Consider the following 18544-nt stretch of genomic DNA (forward strand, 5'->3'; position numbering starts at 1 on the left):
GCAACAGGACCATGTTGTTTTAATTTTACTACTCCATTCAGTATACTACACATGTCTACTTAATGAGAAAATTAGCTAAAAGCTAACTTTAGGTGACAGTGAAAGACAGTGAAATGCTAACTTTTGTACAAATGCTAATGAACTGCCTTGCTCCGCAAGGCAGTTCACTATCCTGAGAAATAAATAACATAAAAAAGCTAATATTATTGCACCGCCTACGGCGGTGCACTAACACAAGAGGAATATGCAGACTTTTATTTTGAAACTTTCAGTTAGCTTCTTTTTAACTACCACACCAATTTAATGTGTTACAGTAGTTTGTTTAAACCAGTCACATAAAGCACAAAAGAGGAAATACCTGATGTGAAAAATGTCAAGGCTTTTATTTTGAAACTTTCAGTAAGCTTCATTTTTGTTACACATTGGATTAATGGCCACATTAATCCAACGTGTAACAGTCCAGCTATATAACGCCCAAAACAGCAAGTAGTTCTAAATGCCAGCTCAGCCCTAATGTGTGGTATCTGAGAGTTCTACCATGTTGTAGTTCTTCTATAGTAATTAATCCTCAACCAACTGCTGTGTGTGTGCTGCGGAAGGCAATGCACTAGGGGGCAGTGAAGTGCTACTCTTTGTGGCAATATAAAAAAACGACATATTATTGCACCGCCTATGGAGGTGCACTGACGTGAGAGGGATATGCAGGTTTTATTTTGAAAGTTTCAGTAAGCTTCATTTTAATGACCACGCTAATTCAATGTGCAACTCTGGTTTGTTTAAACCAGTCCCATAAAGCCCAAAAGACCAATAACCTGATGTGAAAAATGTTAGGGCTTTTATTTTGAAATTTTCAGTAAGCTTCATTTTAAATAGACACACTAATCCAATGTGTAACAGTGGTTTGGTTAATCCACCAATATAATGCCCAAAACAGCAAGTAGCTCTACATTCCAGCTCAGCCCTCCTCTGTAATAACTGAATGATCCGCCATGTTGTAGTTCTGACCTTCTGCTCTGCCCTCTGTATTAAGGTGTTCCGCAATGTTTAGAACTACAGAGACCTTGAAGTCCAAACCAGCAGTTGCCATAGCGATCAAGCCTCTGCCAACTGCTGTGTGTGTGTGAGAGACACTTCATGCAACTTTGAGAACACCCAGTCACTTTTAATGAAAAAAGCAGTCTGAACGACCCCTTCCAGATCAGGAACCGTTAGGCCGATCCAAAAGCCGTTTGAAGCGTATGAGAGGGCTTCTTGTCGTCTCTGAAAGTCCTGTGATTCATATCTGTAGGTCATTCACAATAATTGCACTGATGAGAGAAAAATGGTGTGTGGTGAGCTCAGTAATTTTTCAAAAACCTATATTAAACACTGAGGGGGAGCGTCAGTTGGTCATGTCCCATCACTTTGCTCTGAAGCACCTGGACAGAAAACCGTAAGCTCTAGAAAAATTTCGAAAACATTTTACCGGAGCAGACATGCGGTGCTATTTCCTGACCAACTTTCATACCAATAGCACAAGTTTTACGGCCATGAGAGCGATTTCAAAATTATTTTTGGGTCAAAATTCCACCCTGTTCCTCACTCTAAAAAAGCGGCAGTTGGTTTCAGTTATACTCTAGGTTTCGGCAGTTGGAAATTTCGCTCGTTTTTCGCTTTTTACGTCGCCATCGTAAGTCCGATCCCAAATAAAAGTAATAGCAATAATGCCGGCATCGAGCCGCACGATTTGATACCACTTTTGTGGTTGGGCACGCAGTGGTACGAGCCGCATTAACGGTGATGGATGAATAATAAATAATAAAGAGGCGTTCTATTGGGTGTAGAACAATAGGTGCCTGCCATGCAATGCATGGAGGCAGTACTGACTTGCTTCGCAAGTCAGTACTGCTCTCCGTATGCATTGCTATGGCATGCCCCTAATAATTAGTTTACTTGTGAAGGTGACTTGTTGAATTAGATTTTATCTAAGGATATCAGAGTAAGTAGTAGAGTTTTGATTGAGCCTAAAAAAATCCAGCCTGATCCAAGCTCATAGACAATGTACCCGAGCCAGATCCGACCCGACTAATTAAATTTATTTATTGTCCCAGGTTCAAAGTAAACCCAACATTTTAAACCACCATTTAAGTAACAGTGTAACTTCTCCCATTTTTAGCTTTCGTTTAGCATCTTCCAGCTCCATTTTTGTTGCTTGTTGCAACCGCAGGGTGAGTCAGGTGCAAATCATCTGGGATGTGTGACTGATAGGAGTGGAGCAGAGCGGAGCCAGCGCCCTTTCCAAATTTGACCTCGAAATAATTTTCAAAACAGTTCATCAAATCCTCACTTCTTCATCTACTTTTATTACTTAAAATCCAAATAAAATCCAATTACGTTTATAGTTGCAACATTAAAAACTTGAGAAAGAAACATAAAATAAGAAGGTGCTGGAAACATAAGCGTTGCATTCAGGTTCATCTTGGGAAACATTGTGTCACTGATCCATTTTACAGTTCTTCTAAGACAAAACTGAATAAACATTAAAGTAGAAGCCCAGAAATTGTTACGAGGATTCTACTTGAAAGTGTTGATAGTCACCTAGCATTTTTAAATGTTAGTTTGTTACCTTAATACAACAATAAACTCGGACAGCATCATTCACAGAGCACGCTTTTTAATGGCTCCTTCCCTGCGTCAGTCAAACTGAAACAAAATGACTAAATGTGCAACAATAAGCTGTACACTACCCTAACGGTTATGTATAATGTAGCTTATTTTTACCATCCGTGAGAAACAGGTTCATGAGTCTTGCACCTTTATGGAAAATGTGCAATACTCTTAACTGTACAATATTCTAACTGTGTAATAGTTGTAATAGTACTTTCCCTTCATTTTTTACCATTACTTGTATTTCAATAATCAATGCTTTACACAAGCAGAGAAGACACAGTTGGTTGCAGCATTTAGCTGTAATTTTGGAGGTTGGTTTTGTTTTATTTTTTGTAATGAATTAATTAACTCAGTGATTATAACTTAGGCACTAAAAGCTCCTAATGGCAATGTAATGATGTTTGAAATAATTTCTTTGCAATAATTGTCTCAGTTTTTAATGGGGTGTCATGTACCGGGCCGTGAGATTTCATCTGCGCTACGTCTCTTTTGTGAAAAGTCACATCCACCCCCTTGATAGCGCCTTCATAAATACTCAAAAGCAGTTTAAAGGCACTAAGGGGCTCACGACAATTAAGCACCCTAACATGGCAGTATGTTGTTGCAGCTTAAGGAAATATATGTACATATATATATGTACGTCACTTGAGGATTTATGAGGTAGCAGTTTGTAAATGTTTAACCTGATCTGTAGTTTCTAGTTTCTAGCATCTTTGATCGTACAAGTTTTTCATCCAGTGCATACATTATTATTTTACACACGATTAAGACTGTGCTATGATACCAGCAATGTTCCACAATGTGGTTGATCTGTGTGGGATTCTGGTGAAGCTCTCTAGGGGAAATTAAGAATCCAGTTGGCAAAGTCACAAGGCTATTTTCTTATGGCGGCAGTGTTTTAAGGTCTTGGGTGGAGTGTGATGTTAACCTTAAACCATTCACCCTCTTCATGTTGGCTAAGCAATATCAGGGTTAGAGATTCATCAGATTTTTTGTTTTTTTGGTCCTGGAAGTTGTTAGGTCCAAACCTTAGGAACGGGACATTGGAAAGCATTAAAAAAACAAGACTGGAACTTTCCACAATGCACATTGACAAGTCACAAAGATTCTGAGAGAATGTCCTCTGGACAGATGAGACAAAACTGGATGGTTTTGGCAAAGTTTATCAGTTCTATGTTGGAGGAGGTTTTGTTATGTTCTGGGGCTGCTTTGCTGCATCTAGCACAGGGTGCTTTGAATCTGTCCAAGGCGTAATGAAATCTCAAGACTGTGAAGGGTTTCTGGAGAAAAATGTGCGGCTTAGTGTTGGAAAAGCTTGGTCTTCCTTTGCTGATTGTGAGACTTCCTTCAGGATAATGACTCAAAAACATAGTTAGAAACACCCAAGAGTGGATAAGAGCAAATTTTGGATGATTCTGAACTGGCCTTCTACAAGATCTGATCTGAATCGTATTAAGCATCTATGGACGGAGCTGAAACACAATGTCTGGAGAAAACACCCTCCTTTAAACCAACTGGAGTAGTGTCTCCAGACGAAGTGGGCCAAACGACCTGTGGACAGGTGCAGAAATCTCACTGGTAGGTACGGAAATCATCTGGTTGCCTTTAAAGGTTGGGTAGCAAATCTTACATTACAGGTACCATAATTTTTTCCCAGACGTGTTTCATTAGTTTGATTTTCAAAGATTCTGTTGAACAACAATTCAAAAGGAATGTCTGAAATTTATTGGTTCATTCTCACTAAATACAAGAAACCCTCCCAACCCCACTAAGGGACAAGGTTGTAAAGAAGATGGATGGATGGATGGATGGCATTCTCACTAAATTTTAGTTTATTGTCACTTTTGCCAGTTTCAAGTGATCATTATGGGTTTATTGGTTCATTAACAGTGGCGAGTCGCAATTTAGTCCTTGTGTGTGCAGACACAGGACTTAAAGGACTTGTATTTGCATACCTTCACATTCCTGAGAAAGTGCACTTTAGATGTAGTGCTATCCAACTACTATCTTTCCTAAAGTGGGTCATTAAGATTTTGCTGATAATTGTGTTCCAATAACCAAAAATGGAAAAAATACTATTGAAATCTGAGGTGGGAAACGTTTCTTTCCCTCTTTTGACCTAAGTATCAAACAGGACTTGTTCCTGCTATTCCAAAGCTCTTTAACATGTTTCTTTTAAATGTGCTTTTATCCCTTCTCTTTTTGTTTTTTATTAGTTCTCTTTTGCTTTTCTTCTCCAAACCTGTTCTTCTCAAATAACGATCTCGGCACAGAACACGTGCCAAGGTCTTTCTTTCCCTCTTCGCTAACGCTAATGGTATCCATAATGCTTTTTGCATTGAGATTTATGACTGTGATCTCCTTCAACTTGCTCTTTGCTTGGAGCCAAACAGAAAAAATAATAAGATTTTTATTTTATAGTTTGAGAGTTTCTAAATAATCTCATGCTTTGCTCTTTACAGATGGCTGTGGATGTGAAGTGTTTACTCAGATATCATTTCAGGTTCAAACTGCAAGATATATAAAAAATATGTTTTTTTAATGTTTGTTAAAATAATCATTATGATGTGACAATACAAGATAGATAATCTGTGAAGAAGTCGAGCTCCTCTGTCTTCTCCCAGTGCTCCCAGTGCCAACTGCAGAAATACACCACTCAGTCAGAATCAACCAATCAGAGCAAGGAGGAGGATCTTAGCTCTGTCAATCACTCTAGCGCCCAACCTCCCTCACTTGCTCTTTGCTACACTACAGCTGGTTCACTACAACATAGCCTACCATAATAGCCAATGCAGCGTACAGAAGGTTGATTGACGGTGCTAAGACCCTCCTCCTGGCCCTGATTGGTTGTTTTGGATCAGGAGCGCAGCATTTTTACAGACGACAAAAGTAGCACTGGGAGGACGTGCAGGAGTTTGATCTTTTCACAGATTATCTGTCTCATATTATACTGTCTCGACATGATGACAGTTTTAACAAATATGGAAAAAAATAAAATAAAAATTTGTGAAAGTGCAGTTTTAATGATATGTGGGGCTGCTGCACTATGAGGCATTATTTATCACATTGGCCAATTATAAGAAGGTATGGGGTTAAAACCTCAGCCAGGTTCAATGCTGAGTGGAGTTTACCTGTTACCTACTGGTGTGTGGAAGGATGTTGTCTGGATATTTTGGCTTACGCCCGCAGTCCAAGGACACACATATTAGGTTAATTAAAGATTCTAGATTTCCCTTCAGCATAGTAGTCTTGTGATTGCTGGGGAACACAGTGACATTTACCCCGTCTCCTGCCCGTTAACTGCTGGAAATGGGCAACAGCCTGTGTGCAAGCCCGCAACAATAATTCAGTTTAGTGAGTAGATGGATGGATATTATCATTGTTTTTGGCATCACAGTTTGTGGGTCGAATCCAAAATGCACCCACAGCAGTTCTGTTGTGTTTTTGCCCCTTCGACTAGTTCATGAGGTTGAAAATTAATACAGGTCTACTGCTTAAAATCAGCAACTGACGTTGCTGTATTGACACTGGTTATATTAGAGAAATGCAATGCAACAAAAATGTTAAAGAAAATCAATCAATTACAGCTAATTATTCACCACGACAAAAAGACAAAGAAAATGGTGACAATTTGTGACTTTTATACAGAAGGAAACAGTTGTAAGGATTGTATAAAACCGGTGAGGTCACCTCTGATGAAAATAATCCGGCCTGTCATTTTGTCATTCGTCTTCTTATTCAAGGATGGTTAACCTTTCCTGCGTAAGAATGAACATACATCACACGGGACAAATCTAATATTCACAATTTGATTAAAGGGTTCTGAACTACAAGGTGTCTCCTGTGAAGGTAAATAAGACGGAATAGGGTGCTGTCCCTACAGGTTTTGTTCAGGGAGAAAATGGCAGAGAGACACCAAGTGCTTTTAGCAACCTCAATTTTTTTTAAACTATTGTATATTTTTAGCTTAATGTTTGTCCTGTTCCCTGAATTTCGGGGTAGGTCTCTACTGACTTTGCATATCTAGAGACAGACATTTTTTAATATTTTCATCTGTGAAATAGCTCAAACCAGGTCAGACTGGATGAAAAGCATTCATAAACAAAATCCCAAGTTTTACCAAAACTTAATCTGATTCAAACACTAAACCATTCGTTTGTAGCTCAGGTTGCACGTTAGCAGTCGATGTCCTGGTGGAGTTTAAGTGTTTTTACATGAGGCCACAAAAAAAAGGATGAAACAAAAACAGGACATATTTAATTGTGTAACATATTAAGGATATTAAGTGAGCAAAAGAGCCACTTACAGACCCCTTAAAATAACAAATGAAAACTGTGATCCCACCAGGATTTGGCTGAAGCTAAAAGTGCAACACCTTCCCTTTGAATTCATTGTTAGAGTAAAACTGATAGTAAAGAAATTTTTTCCAATATAAAACATCAGGCAAAAATTATTCAAGAAAAAAATAAAAATCACAAATCCCAGATATATATATATAAAAAAGACAGAGTTAGCAAAAATCATATGCATCTGTGAAGAAGTTGAATTGTGTCAGTATACTTGTTAAATGATCAATTCTACCTAATGTCATATCTCCCATTTGCAGTTGCCTCTTACTTTCTTCTTGAAAAAAAAAATAGCTATGAACAGTTGGCAGCATCCTCCACTAATGTTTTTCTTTTCTTTGACCTGGCTTTTCCAGCACCATCTGGTCTTTTCCCATCCATCTTTTACTCACTCGTCAGCAGCTTTGCCTACTTCTCTACTTCGCCTGACATTTGATAGATATGCGCTGCTGGTGTGGACTCAACCCACTGTGAGCTTTTCAGGGGTCAAACGGTAGCTCTCAAACAGTTGGTGCTGTCTCTTAAAGGGATCGAATGAGAGAAAATAGCACTGTTAAGCCACATATTTTACTGTTATTATTGTTCTCCGACGCCAACCGGACTGTCAGTGAAGCGGCCCACTGGGAATTGTCCCGACTCTCCCAGTTACAGTAACTTGTAATTGGAGTTTGGATTCTTCAAGGTTTGGGTGATGGATGATTGTTTGCTCCGTAAGACGTTCAAAGATATTATTTCACAATCTAGCGCTGCTTTAAACTGTGCAGCTATTTTCTTCGTGTTCCTTGCTATTGAGTGGACTCTGATTGCACTGGATTTTATTTGGGCTTATTGAGGTAAAGTGGCTTTGTAAATGACTAGATTATTAGTAAAAATAAAATTAAATAAAACCATGTAACATGTTCTTTTGACTTCACAATCGTGCACGTCTTTATGTTTGCCACACCAACTTCAAATACATTTACATGGAAGTGTTTGCTTCTGACATGGAGAAGTGTGGAAGGATTCACTGGATTTGAATACTTTTATAAGGCCCTATAAATGATCTACAGTCATAGAAAAAATGCATTAGTATGTCTAACTGATAAATCTTACTTGTTTGGACTCCCTGCAGCAAGATAAGCATCCAGTGATAAACTGGAATGCACCATGAAGGTCACTCAAATTGTTTTTGTTTGCTTTTTCTTTCCACCATGTTGCCTCAACTAAATCTAATATTTTATCTTCTTTGTGCCTTATTTTACTTATTGTTTTCTACAATGGGCTTGCTGGTCTCTCTTTCTGGTCCGAAAACAATCATTGTGCGTTAAGGAATGACAGAGTTTTATTTGTGAGTTCATTTGAGCTTCAGGTGAGATATGACTAATCTTTTGTTGGTAAATACTGTCAGAGCACCTTGTTTGTTCAAATGTCATTCTGTCATTTACCCTCTTGGCAAATTTGTTGATTAATCGTAGTTTAGACATGGGGCTGCAACAGCTTATGTTCCAAGTACAAGAGGTTAAATTGCACATTGTGAATATGGTGAATCTCCGTCTATTTGTAGTGAGGGATTTGTGGACATTCGGGAAGCTGTGATAAAAAGTCTGAATGCTGCTTGACGTTATTTACTGCCTTTTAGGAACATCAGGCATTTTCCTTCTGACTGATTGGTTGTACCGCCAAAAGTGGCAATAACAACGGCTACAGCTACAGCTTCTGGGGTAATGAAAAGACGATTTCCATTGCGCATATTAAGAAAAATGTAGGTATATTTTATGTCTGACTCACGCAGTGACTGAGCAGGTCAAACCTGAGGAGTCTGTGTGGTTCAGACTTGACTTATGGACCAACGGCAGAACTTTTAAATTCTCTGACACACGAGGAAGATGTGCGGGGATTTTGGAACCAGTGTGATATGATCAGTTTCCTTGGTGTTGGTTTGGACTCAGGTTGCAGCATTTTAGATTTATTTTCAGAAAACAAGTTGATGTATCAACTGCAAAGAAAAGCATGTACCAGTGTTCACTGTATCCCATTCTGACAGGAAACATTTATGATCATTGGATCCCATTGAATCTTGAAAGCGCCATTACCGATTCTTGTATTTTTGAGACCAAGAACACAAAGTTCTAACCTAACCTGCATTAAACTAGAGAAAATTCACACCTATTACTCTCTTGACTTTATGTGCAAACTGAGTGATGCGTCGACACGAAGATAAAAATTTTTTGTCATCACAACACGTACGGTAAGAGGCGATAGAAATCTTGTTCATACTCTGTGAAGTCCTTCTATACATGAGAGATAAAATAAAAAGGACTGCATTACCATCTGCAATGTGCTTTATTGTGATTGCTATCATTATAATCATTATTGCTACCACAGTCAGAACAATTCACTGTCAGTTAAATGATGTCAGAAACGTGTGTGTGTGTGCATGTGGGGGTGTGCGTGTGTGTGTGTGTGTGTGTGTGTGAGGAGTGTGTGAATGTCGGCTCTATCTTTCAGCCAGCCTCATTGATCAACGCAGTCAACTAGCAGTCTGATGGATAACACTCCAAGTATAGATCTGAGCTCCATTCAAGTGTGTGTGAGAGTTTGGTGCGGGCGTCTCTGCAAAGACCAACAGCTCTTTTCGTGATATGCGTAGAAATGAATCGAGAGCGGGACTGATTACCCGTCTCTGTCTGTAATGGAATCCGTTTGTGGAGCAGAAAGACAGACCTGTCAGTGTTTGTGTTATGGATTTTTGTTGTTTGTTGTTGTTGTTGTCCCCCCCCCACCCCCCACCACCACCACCGTGTGTTTGTTTGTGTGAAACACTGATTACCACTGTGAGCAATCAGTAGCTGCAGTTTGAACCGACAAAACAAACCCAGTGTGAGGGAGCTGGGGTGTCTGTTGACCATACGCGGCCCATTAAGCAGCAATCAACCCTCGCTGACCTGCTTAGTATTCCTGAGGGATGCCCAACAGCCAAGGAGCGATGGCTGGATATTGAAGTTTGGACAAATTGTGTTCTGGATACAAAAGAGCTGGAGGGCAAACTGAAGAGAAATGCAAAGGTGAGAATGCTTATTTGTGTGGATCTACATTATAGTGGCTTTTAATGACTGACCTGTTTCAGAAATTTAAAATGGCAAATTTAAAAAAACTGCTAAGGACAGCGTTGTAGTTTAGAGTTTAAATTGTGCCTAGCAAAAATCAGAGCCGATGCGACTAATTAACTTTAATTATACACTCAAACCCATAGTAAACCCAACATATTATTTTAATCAAGATTTTACTGCTTTCTTTTTTAAGCAACCATTTAAGAGAACCGTGTAACTTTTTTAACTTTGGTTTAACGTCTTCCAGCTCCATTTTGTCACTTATTGTAACCTCAGAGTGAGTCAGGTGCAAATCTTCTGGGATGTGTGATTGATATGAGTGGAGCCGCATGTGCATACCTACATTATTTCCTCAACAGGTTAAATATCTACTCCTCTATTTACACTATAACAAGTAGATTAACAAAACTTTACATCATGCATTCTCCCTTGGTTTTCTTTGTGCTTTGTATATTTTAGGTTTATTAAGAGCGCCACATGAGCTTGAGCCAAACCTGACAATCAACCAAAAAATATTTCTGGTTCGGATTCCAGGTTAGGTTTGGGCCATAAATCAAAATTCTAGATCTGTTATCTGTGAGCATCCACCTTGTTAAAAAATAACACTTTATAGATCTGATTACTGTACGAAACTTAAAATGTTAGAAAGTTACACGTTTTAACATTTCATCCCAGCCTGAGGTGTTTGTTCATGGAGTTTGAATGTTCTCTCTGTGTGTGTGTGGGTTCTCTCTGGGTGCTCCGGCTTCCTCTCATGGTTCAAAAACATGACTGTAAGGTCAATTGGTCTCTCTAAATTCCACCTGGGTGTTGGTGTGTGTGTATGTGCGTGTGTGTGTGTACTGTTTGTCCCGTGTGCCTTTATGGTAGCCTGGGTGAACTGCCAGCAGTGTACTCCGCCTCTCGCCTGGTGACTGCTGGAGATAGCGACCCTGCTGCTGGATTGTAATCAGGTTGCAAGATGAGATTAAAAAGGCCAAAAAAAATGGAGGTACACAGTCAAACACACTATTCAGCTTGTTAGAATATCAGTTTGAGCTCCTGAGAGCGAACCGTTCTATAACAAATGTTTGCAGCAGCAGCCTTCATGGCGAGGTGCTGGATTTTACACCAGCGGCTGTGGAAGAGATTACTTTGGAAAGGTGACAAAATGGAATATTTTTTGCCTGAGCAGTCTCTAGCCTCAAAGATTTGCTCATTGGTTCGAATTTTCTCCTTTCTAACTCTGTAAAAAAAAAAAAAAAGACATGATGAGTAAAAATGTGGCTTTCACCATAGTCTACATTGTTGTCTCACTGAGTGGAATAAAAATCACTCCACGGTACGTCAAGTGATCATAACGACAGCTGTTAGCCAACCACAGCCAGAACAGAAAAATAAAGAAGCTGTTTTCTCTGAAAAACACACATTAAATGATCAAGTCAGCAAATTAAGTCTGTTGTTCCAGTGATCAATAGCAGAAAATAACAAGATTATGTAACTTTGTCCAAATTGTGTGAAGTTGAAATTTAAAAAGGAAAGTTTTTTTTTAAACTATTTACGAAATTACATGTATTTTGGAAACATTTCTACCCAAAAGTGACAATTTAAAAGGCAACACTTTGAATTGCTCTAGTCTTCCTTTAAACAACATAAACTCCACTAGTACGTCCAAATAACATGTAACTTAATCTCCAGCTACAATACAGATTTTTATTGTTCTAAAAAAATGTTTAATTTTTTTTTAAAAAACAATTTCCATCTACACTATGGGATTCCGGTCAAATACATTGTAATACATATTTGTATTATCCATACCGCGCTGACGTAAATACAATTTTTGAAAAATACAATAAATTATTTGAAGGGATGTGACTCAAAACTGACTCAAAAGTGATAACTCAGACACTAGAATTCATAAAATGAAGACATAATAATAAGTACATAAATATATGTTGGAGTAGTAGTAGTCTGAAGGAACTGAGTGGGAAGGAATATTTATGAGGAGCAACCTCGAAAACTGCAGCTCAGAGGAGGAGCTTTGTGCTTGAAGGCGGAGCTTGGTCCCACTAAGCGTTTTGCATAGTGGAACAGTTGAGATCAAAGGATTTCTGAAACATGCATGAAAGAATCAAATTCACACTCTAGGTATGTTTTGATGAGGGAATGACATCATACCGTGATGTAAATAAATTTTACATAATACTGCCCCTTTAATAGATACACTGACAGATCCAGTTGCCTTCATTGATCTGAAAGTACCAAACTGAGCATTACAGAAGGTCTCAGTCTATTTGCTGACATGATATTAGCCACAGCCTCCAGACAGACACATAAAAGTAAGTAACTCAGAAGGCAGTGATGTCAGCAATAACAACGATTACCATCTAGCCGAAAGCTGCAAAAGGTTGACATGTGTTTGTATATGGCACTGAAAAAAGGTTCCCTCAAGTTATCAGCTCAGGGATCACTGCTGTGATGGTGACATTTAAGGGCACGCTTCCTGGAGGTGTTAGACTGGAGACCTGGCTGAGGTTGCAGAGGCAAAGAAATCCACTCTGTTCTTAACATCAGAAAAAAAAACACAACACTAAAATACTATTACACTAAAAAGGGGGTGTTCATGCATAATGCTGGCCCAGACACCGTGAGCAGGAACACAAGCGGATGACTGGGATCATATCGCAATTACCAAGCTGGCGTTCTCTGAAAGTCAAGTCGCTCGCTAAATAACAGTGTGCCGCATCTCATGCAAGCAATAGTCATTGAAATAATTACACGGGAAAAATATTTTGAAGTGATCACAGCACACATGTCGCAGTGTGCTGGCAAGCAGCTGGTGAGTGGGTGTGTGCTCCAGCGTTGTGGTAGAAATCCGCTGCGAAGATCATTTAAATATTGGCTCAGAGTGATAGGCACGAATCCGTCTTCATTAAAATAGGTCTCCGCAAAGAAAGAAGTCTTTTTGAGAAGGATGAGATCATCCGTTTTCTTTCCCAACTGAGGTCTCGACATGTGAAGTACGTTTGATCGTGGCGTAATTAGAATTATCTGGATCTATGTTCCTATTTGATAAAGCAATTTCTATGTCTTCATATCGACTGAAACGGATTTGCATACTAAAAAACATCAGGTCATACATACTGGTACTAAATGTTAGTATTAATTCAATAATACACAACATTTTTTATAAGACACAAGTCTAAAAATGTGTGTCTATACATTTAGTTTTATGTGTTCACACCAGTGGACCTTGATATGGAGAATACACTATGGAGGATGCACCTGATGGTTAAGCTAAGGGCAACCCGGACCAAATCAAAGTCTTACGATACTTAAATTACTCTAATCTAACTAACAACACAGTGTGAACTATTATCTTGTTTGCATTGAGTTTTTTTAAACAGAAGTCCATGAATATTTAATCAGAAAATAGAGGTGTACTGTGTTTACATCTGGAACTTTTGTGCATGCCCTCCATAGGTGCAGTAGAACTCCTTTAACAAGATGAAACCCGGAAATGTAAGAATTACTGAAAAACCGTAGAAGAACACCTCAATACTACACTTAGATTTTGTACAACATATGAATAAATGATGTAAAGAAGCTGCTCAATGAAGTTTTGAATCATATGCCAAGTTCATCAATGTGACTAGAGCTGGGGTGGCCAAAGAGATGCTTTAACCTTTCTTTACCATCAGTGTAAAAAAAACCCCTTACAATACATGAACAAACAATGCTAAGGTTGGTGGGGGCGCAAGTAAAGCCTGGTGGCCCGCCAGGCTTATAATACACTGGGGGAAACCCTGGTGTATTTAAATATATGGTCTCAACTGCAGTGAAGTTATTACTCACCGTAGAGGATGTTGATGAGGGAAATGGGCATGACCAGGATGCCTACGAGCATGTCCGCCACAGCCAGCGACCTCAGAAAGAAGTTGGTGGCGTTTTGCAACTTCTTCTCCAGGGACACCGCCAGAATCACCAGGATGTTGCCCCCGACCGTCAGTGCGATGATTACCAGGATCAGCAGCGCCGGCCAGTTCTTCTCTTTGATCACAGACTTGGTGACCGACTCCTGGGTGGTCGAATTGTCCAAACCCAAACCCAGACTCATGGCTGCCGCACTCGCGCCTCCTCCCATTCCCCACGCCAGGGTTTGATTGAAGTCCAGTGGGTTGTTGCTCGGCCAACCTATCTGACTCCCAACCTCCAGGGAGGAGGTGGTTGTGCCAAACCCACCGAGGAGAGCCCTTGCTGGGCCACCCATTCCTCACAAGAGTAGTCACTGTTTCAAAGACTGAAAGGTGTTGGAATCCTTTTGCTTGCTAGCAACGCACAAAGCGTTGAGTTGGGTTTTCAAACATGAGCTTAATTATGGGTCGGCACAACATCCGAGGGAAGGAGAAACTTGACGGACAGGAAAATAGAGGGAGAAGTTTGGGAGGGATTAGATTTTCTATCATACTATATCGGAGGGGAAACAAAAGTGTTGCTTGTTGCAAACAGTTTCAAGTTGTTGTTTGAGGTTTAAACCTCCCATTTCCTGCCAAGATACCACTGGCAAAGGGACCTCAACTTAGACGGCGAGTCATGCTGTCCCAAGTTGTTTATTGGTATTGAGCCACATCTCCCGCCTACTAGAACACAGACCTTAAGTGTTTCTAATTGCGAGCTGGAAATTGGATCACTCATACCCATGGCTGGCTGCCCACAGCCTTCTGCACCCACCCAATCAGAGGTGGTTTGTTTGCCAAAAGGTACAGCTCTTTGAATCTCTTGCTTTCAGCTGTAAACCTCACTTCTCAAGGTGTTTTTTTGTTGTTGTTTTTTTTCCCAAGTGGGTTTCCACCATCTGTCAGATCAGCGTTGATGATCAGTCTGAGCTGCAGAGAAAACAGAATGGGAAGAAGAAGTTTGATTATTGCATCTGTCCAAACCTTATCTTGCTTCCCTCCCGCACCAAAATTGTTGGTTTGCTCTTCAATTCTCTCGTTTCTTTCTAGCTACCTCTGCATTTTCATCTCCTTAATCACCTCGCTGCACCTTTGATGCATCCATCAACCCTCCCACTCAGTACTCATCTTCTCCTTCCTGTCATCATCCTTGCAGGGAGTCTTCCCGAACCTCGCTAATTTATCACATTGTCCTCGTTCACGACAAAAGCCTTCAGAACGTGCACGGATGTGTAGAACAGAAAGGAGACTAAATCAGGAAGAATCTTGGATACACCCTGTCATTGACATCTGTGTTCAAGTGCAACCTGTCCTCTAAATTTACCTTTACCCCCTCAGTAAGCTCTGTGATTTAGCACCTCGCAAACCTCTTCAAGAACAGGTCGAGGAGTCTGCGAGGAGGGTGTGTGGGAGTTGTGTGTGTGCGTGCAGACGTCTTTGCCTACAACAGGAAGACGACACTTGACAGACTGTGGAAATGGGTGAGATGTGTTTTACTACGCGTGGGCACCAAAAGTGAATGGCTGACTGTGATTTCTTGAGTTTTCGTGCGCCTCAGAGTGTGTGTGTTTAAGAGCCAACACGTTTACAGATGGACCTGAGCCCTAAGCTGAGATCACTGCAGTGGGCAGGGGGTGTACGAAACTGCAAGATTAAGACGCCAAGCGTGACCATATGGTATTCAGTCGCTAACATACACAAAGAGACAGAATTCCCGCTTTGCCTACTTCACCACAGGGGTGTTTGTAAACTGCTCAGTGTGTGCAAGTGTTTTCATTTGCCTCTATTTTGTTTGTGTAAATGGCTGCGGGAACAAATTAACCGTCTCAGCATAAATGTGTCAAAAAAATAAAAATATTTTGGATTATTAATGCCTGTGAGGGCGAACACGTTGTGTAAACCTAGGGGGTTATTATTTATTACAAGTCATGAAAAAGCTCACAGCTTGCTTCCTCTGATGTCGTTTCCGGAAAGTTGCACAAGTCGATTAATATCTCTGTACACTAGAAGACACATTACGCTGTTTTTTCTCTCTCACTGTTTGACATTAAATCAGACTAAACTTTTCCTGTTTTACAGTTAAGCCATAAATTATTCATATCACTGTCAGATTCGAGTACAAGCATTTTTGGGATATCCTACACCCAAGAGTCCTGATCTGAGGCTGATAGAGAATCTGCAGAGGGTGCTAAAGATTTCAAAACACCTCATTTTAGCACAACGACTTTTTGCCCTGTTTCCATTAAGCAAACGTATTTTCGCCATTTCAATTTGCGCAAATTCTATGGTTAATGGAAATGCAGGTGCTGCCAAATACTCCAAAAACACAAACGACTAAGTTGGGACAACATTGTAAAATATCAGGATTCTGTCTTGACTTATAAAATATTTTTTAATGGTTATGCTCCACCAACATTACATTTTATTCAAATGAGCACCAGTGAGCGGACAAGGACAGGATCTAGAGTTGATGGTTCAATGTGTTTCTTATTCCACAATGTTATTTTGTGGGGGTTTTTTTATTCCTGTATTTATTATTTTTCTTTAACATCAAACTGATAAAAAGGAACCAGGGATGGAAATCAGCATCCAAACTATAATCTCGTGCATTTACGTGTAAATGTTGATTAATATTGTTCCATTTTTAAAAATGAACTTGAACTTAAAATTACAAAAATGTGGAACACGGGTAATACATCTTTTAAATCTAAAAATGCTACCTTGTACCGCACACTTTATACTGTAAAAAAAAGAGGGAAAATGAGATATCAGGATGCGACTTTTATGTCACTTCTTTCAGATTAATTATCTTACTTGTACGTACAGTGAGGGAAAAACAAGGCAACATAAAGCTAGTTGCTAGCTAATTTACTTAATGAGGCTGCTGTATATCTAATAAAAATGACACATTATGACGAATTGGGGATTTGAAGAGCGGAGGATTCGTAGGAAATCCAGTTGCGACACAGAGTGACAATTTCTAAGGACAACAAAGGATTAGCTGTGCAAGCCATGTTGTAATACAAAGTTTATCACTTCTCCCATGAACAGTGCGTAACAGACAGGCTGCTTCCTATCTTTCCCTGTGAGCAAAAACATCAGCATTGTTCACAGGAAGCTAAACAGCACTGCAGGCAAACCATTTTACTGGTCTGATAAAGCAGCAACACATCACAGCGAAGTCGAACCGAGCAGCACGAGGAAGAGGACCGGGAAAGTAAAAAGAAAGGATTCCAAGTCACACAACACGCAACCAATCACTTCACTCCACTGGATAGTAAGTTGTTATTCAACCAGTGCTTATCCTTTTCCTTTTAATCATTTAGCTTTAGCCTTAAACCTGGCATGAACACAGACAGTTCATTAGCTTACAACCAAAGATTATACGCAGCCTGCAGAGAGAATAATTGTGCGCCTCGGCTAACCACTTGCGTCCTCTGTAGATCGTAATTGGTGTTGTGACAGCACAACACATGCTAGCCGACTTCCCGGAGAGAAACCACGCAGATCCAGCTGGAGAATCATAAAGGAATTGTGCCTCCGAAGCCATGGAAAGGCGCAGATGTCACCGCTGTCACCTCGCACTTCGCCACTGGGACAAATTGGTGCTGCACTAATCTGCTCTGTGAGATAAAGAAGTGGAGGGTGGCAAAGTGAGACAAGTTTGAACGGATTAGAGTTTTACTGCTTTCTTAATGTTATTTTTGATCAATTGTATCAAATTCCAAGACAAAATGTTGTTTTTTAATAGATTTTTAAGGTAGGGTAGAAAATTTGATCTTTTTAGCCGTTTCTCAAAAAACATTTTAACGTTTTTAAAATAATGAAAGTCCAAAACCAACAAAACGCGACCCGCAGTCAAATGTTGACGATTAGTTTTGTCTGTAGAATGAGATTCTAACACTTGAATGGTTAGTGAACAAATGAAATCAATACGAAAATAGCCAAACCTCAACTGAAGGTTGGTGAACTCTAATGATGTTGCCTCAGGAACGCAGGCAAAGAGGCAAACATGACTGACAAACAGCTTCCTGTAACAAAGACAGCGAGGAAGCATCCTTTTTTGTTTAATTGATTGATGTAAGAGTCTCTGACAAAATTCAACTACGGATTTCACACTGTTGAAACTGTTAAATATCGACTGTTGACCAGTCGATATTTAGTAATCACAGCCATTATCGCCTAAAGTTTTACCTCAAGGTGAAACTACAGTCTGTGGCCCTTTAAGGCGAAGACTGAAGTGACAATCAGCCACTGAAACACTTCAGAAATATTCAGAAGGACAGGAATAGACATCTTTGTCATTTAAATTAATTTAATTTAGTAAAACATTTATCTTTATCTGTTTATGTGCATTTTCATCCGGTCTCATGTATAATTCATTTGGTTGCATGCGATGTCTATGTTCACACTGCCAGGCTTAATGCCCAATTCAGATTTATTTGTGAAATACTTATTGTTTGTTGACCGTGGTTTTTCACATTTCCAAATATGTGCGACTTGTACATGATATTCACTGCAGCGC

At 39.7% G+C, this 18544-nt stretch overlaps 1 protein-coding gene across 4 annotated transcripts in view; it reads right to left on the reverse strand.

Moving 5' to 3' along the window:
• htr2cl1 (5-hydroxytryptamine (serotonin) receptor 2C, G protein-coupled-like 1) overlaps positions 1–18544 on the reverse strand; it is a 201362-nt gene that overhangs the window by 34401 nt on the left and 148417 nt on the right. For all 4 annotated transcript variants that reach the window (XM_081598965.1, XM_008435330.3, XM_008435326.3 and 1 more), the window contains one exon: positions 13919–14949. In XM_081598965.1, coding sequence (XP_081455091.1) covers positions 13919–14333 — 415 coding nt within the window. In that variant the 5' untranslated portion in view covers positions 14334–14949. The remainder of the gene's footprint in view (positions 1–13918; positions 14950–18544) is intronic.

The sequence above is a fragment of the Poecilia reticulata genome, chromosome 18, assembly GCF_904066995.2.
Source record: "Poecilia reticulata chromosome 18, P_reticulata-male-v2, whole genome shotgun sequence".
NCBI classification, from domain to species: Eukaryota; Metazoa; Chordata; class Actinopteri; order Cyprinodontiformes; family Poeciliidae; genus Poecilia; species Poecilia reticulata.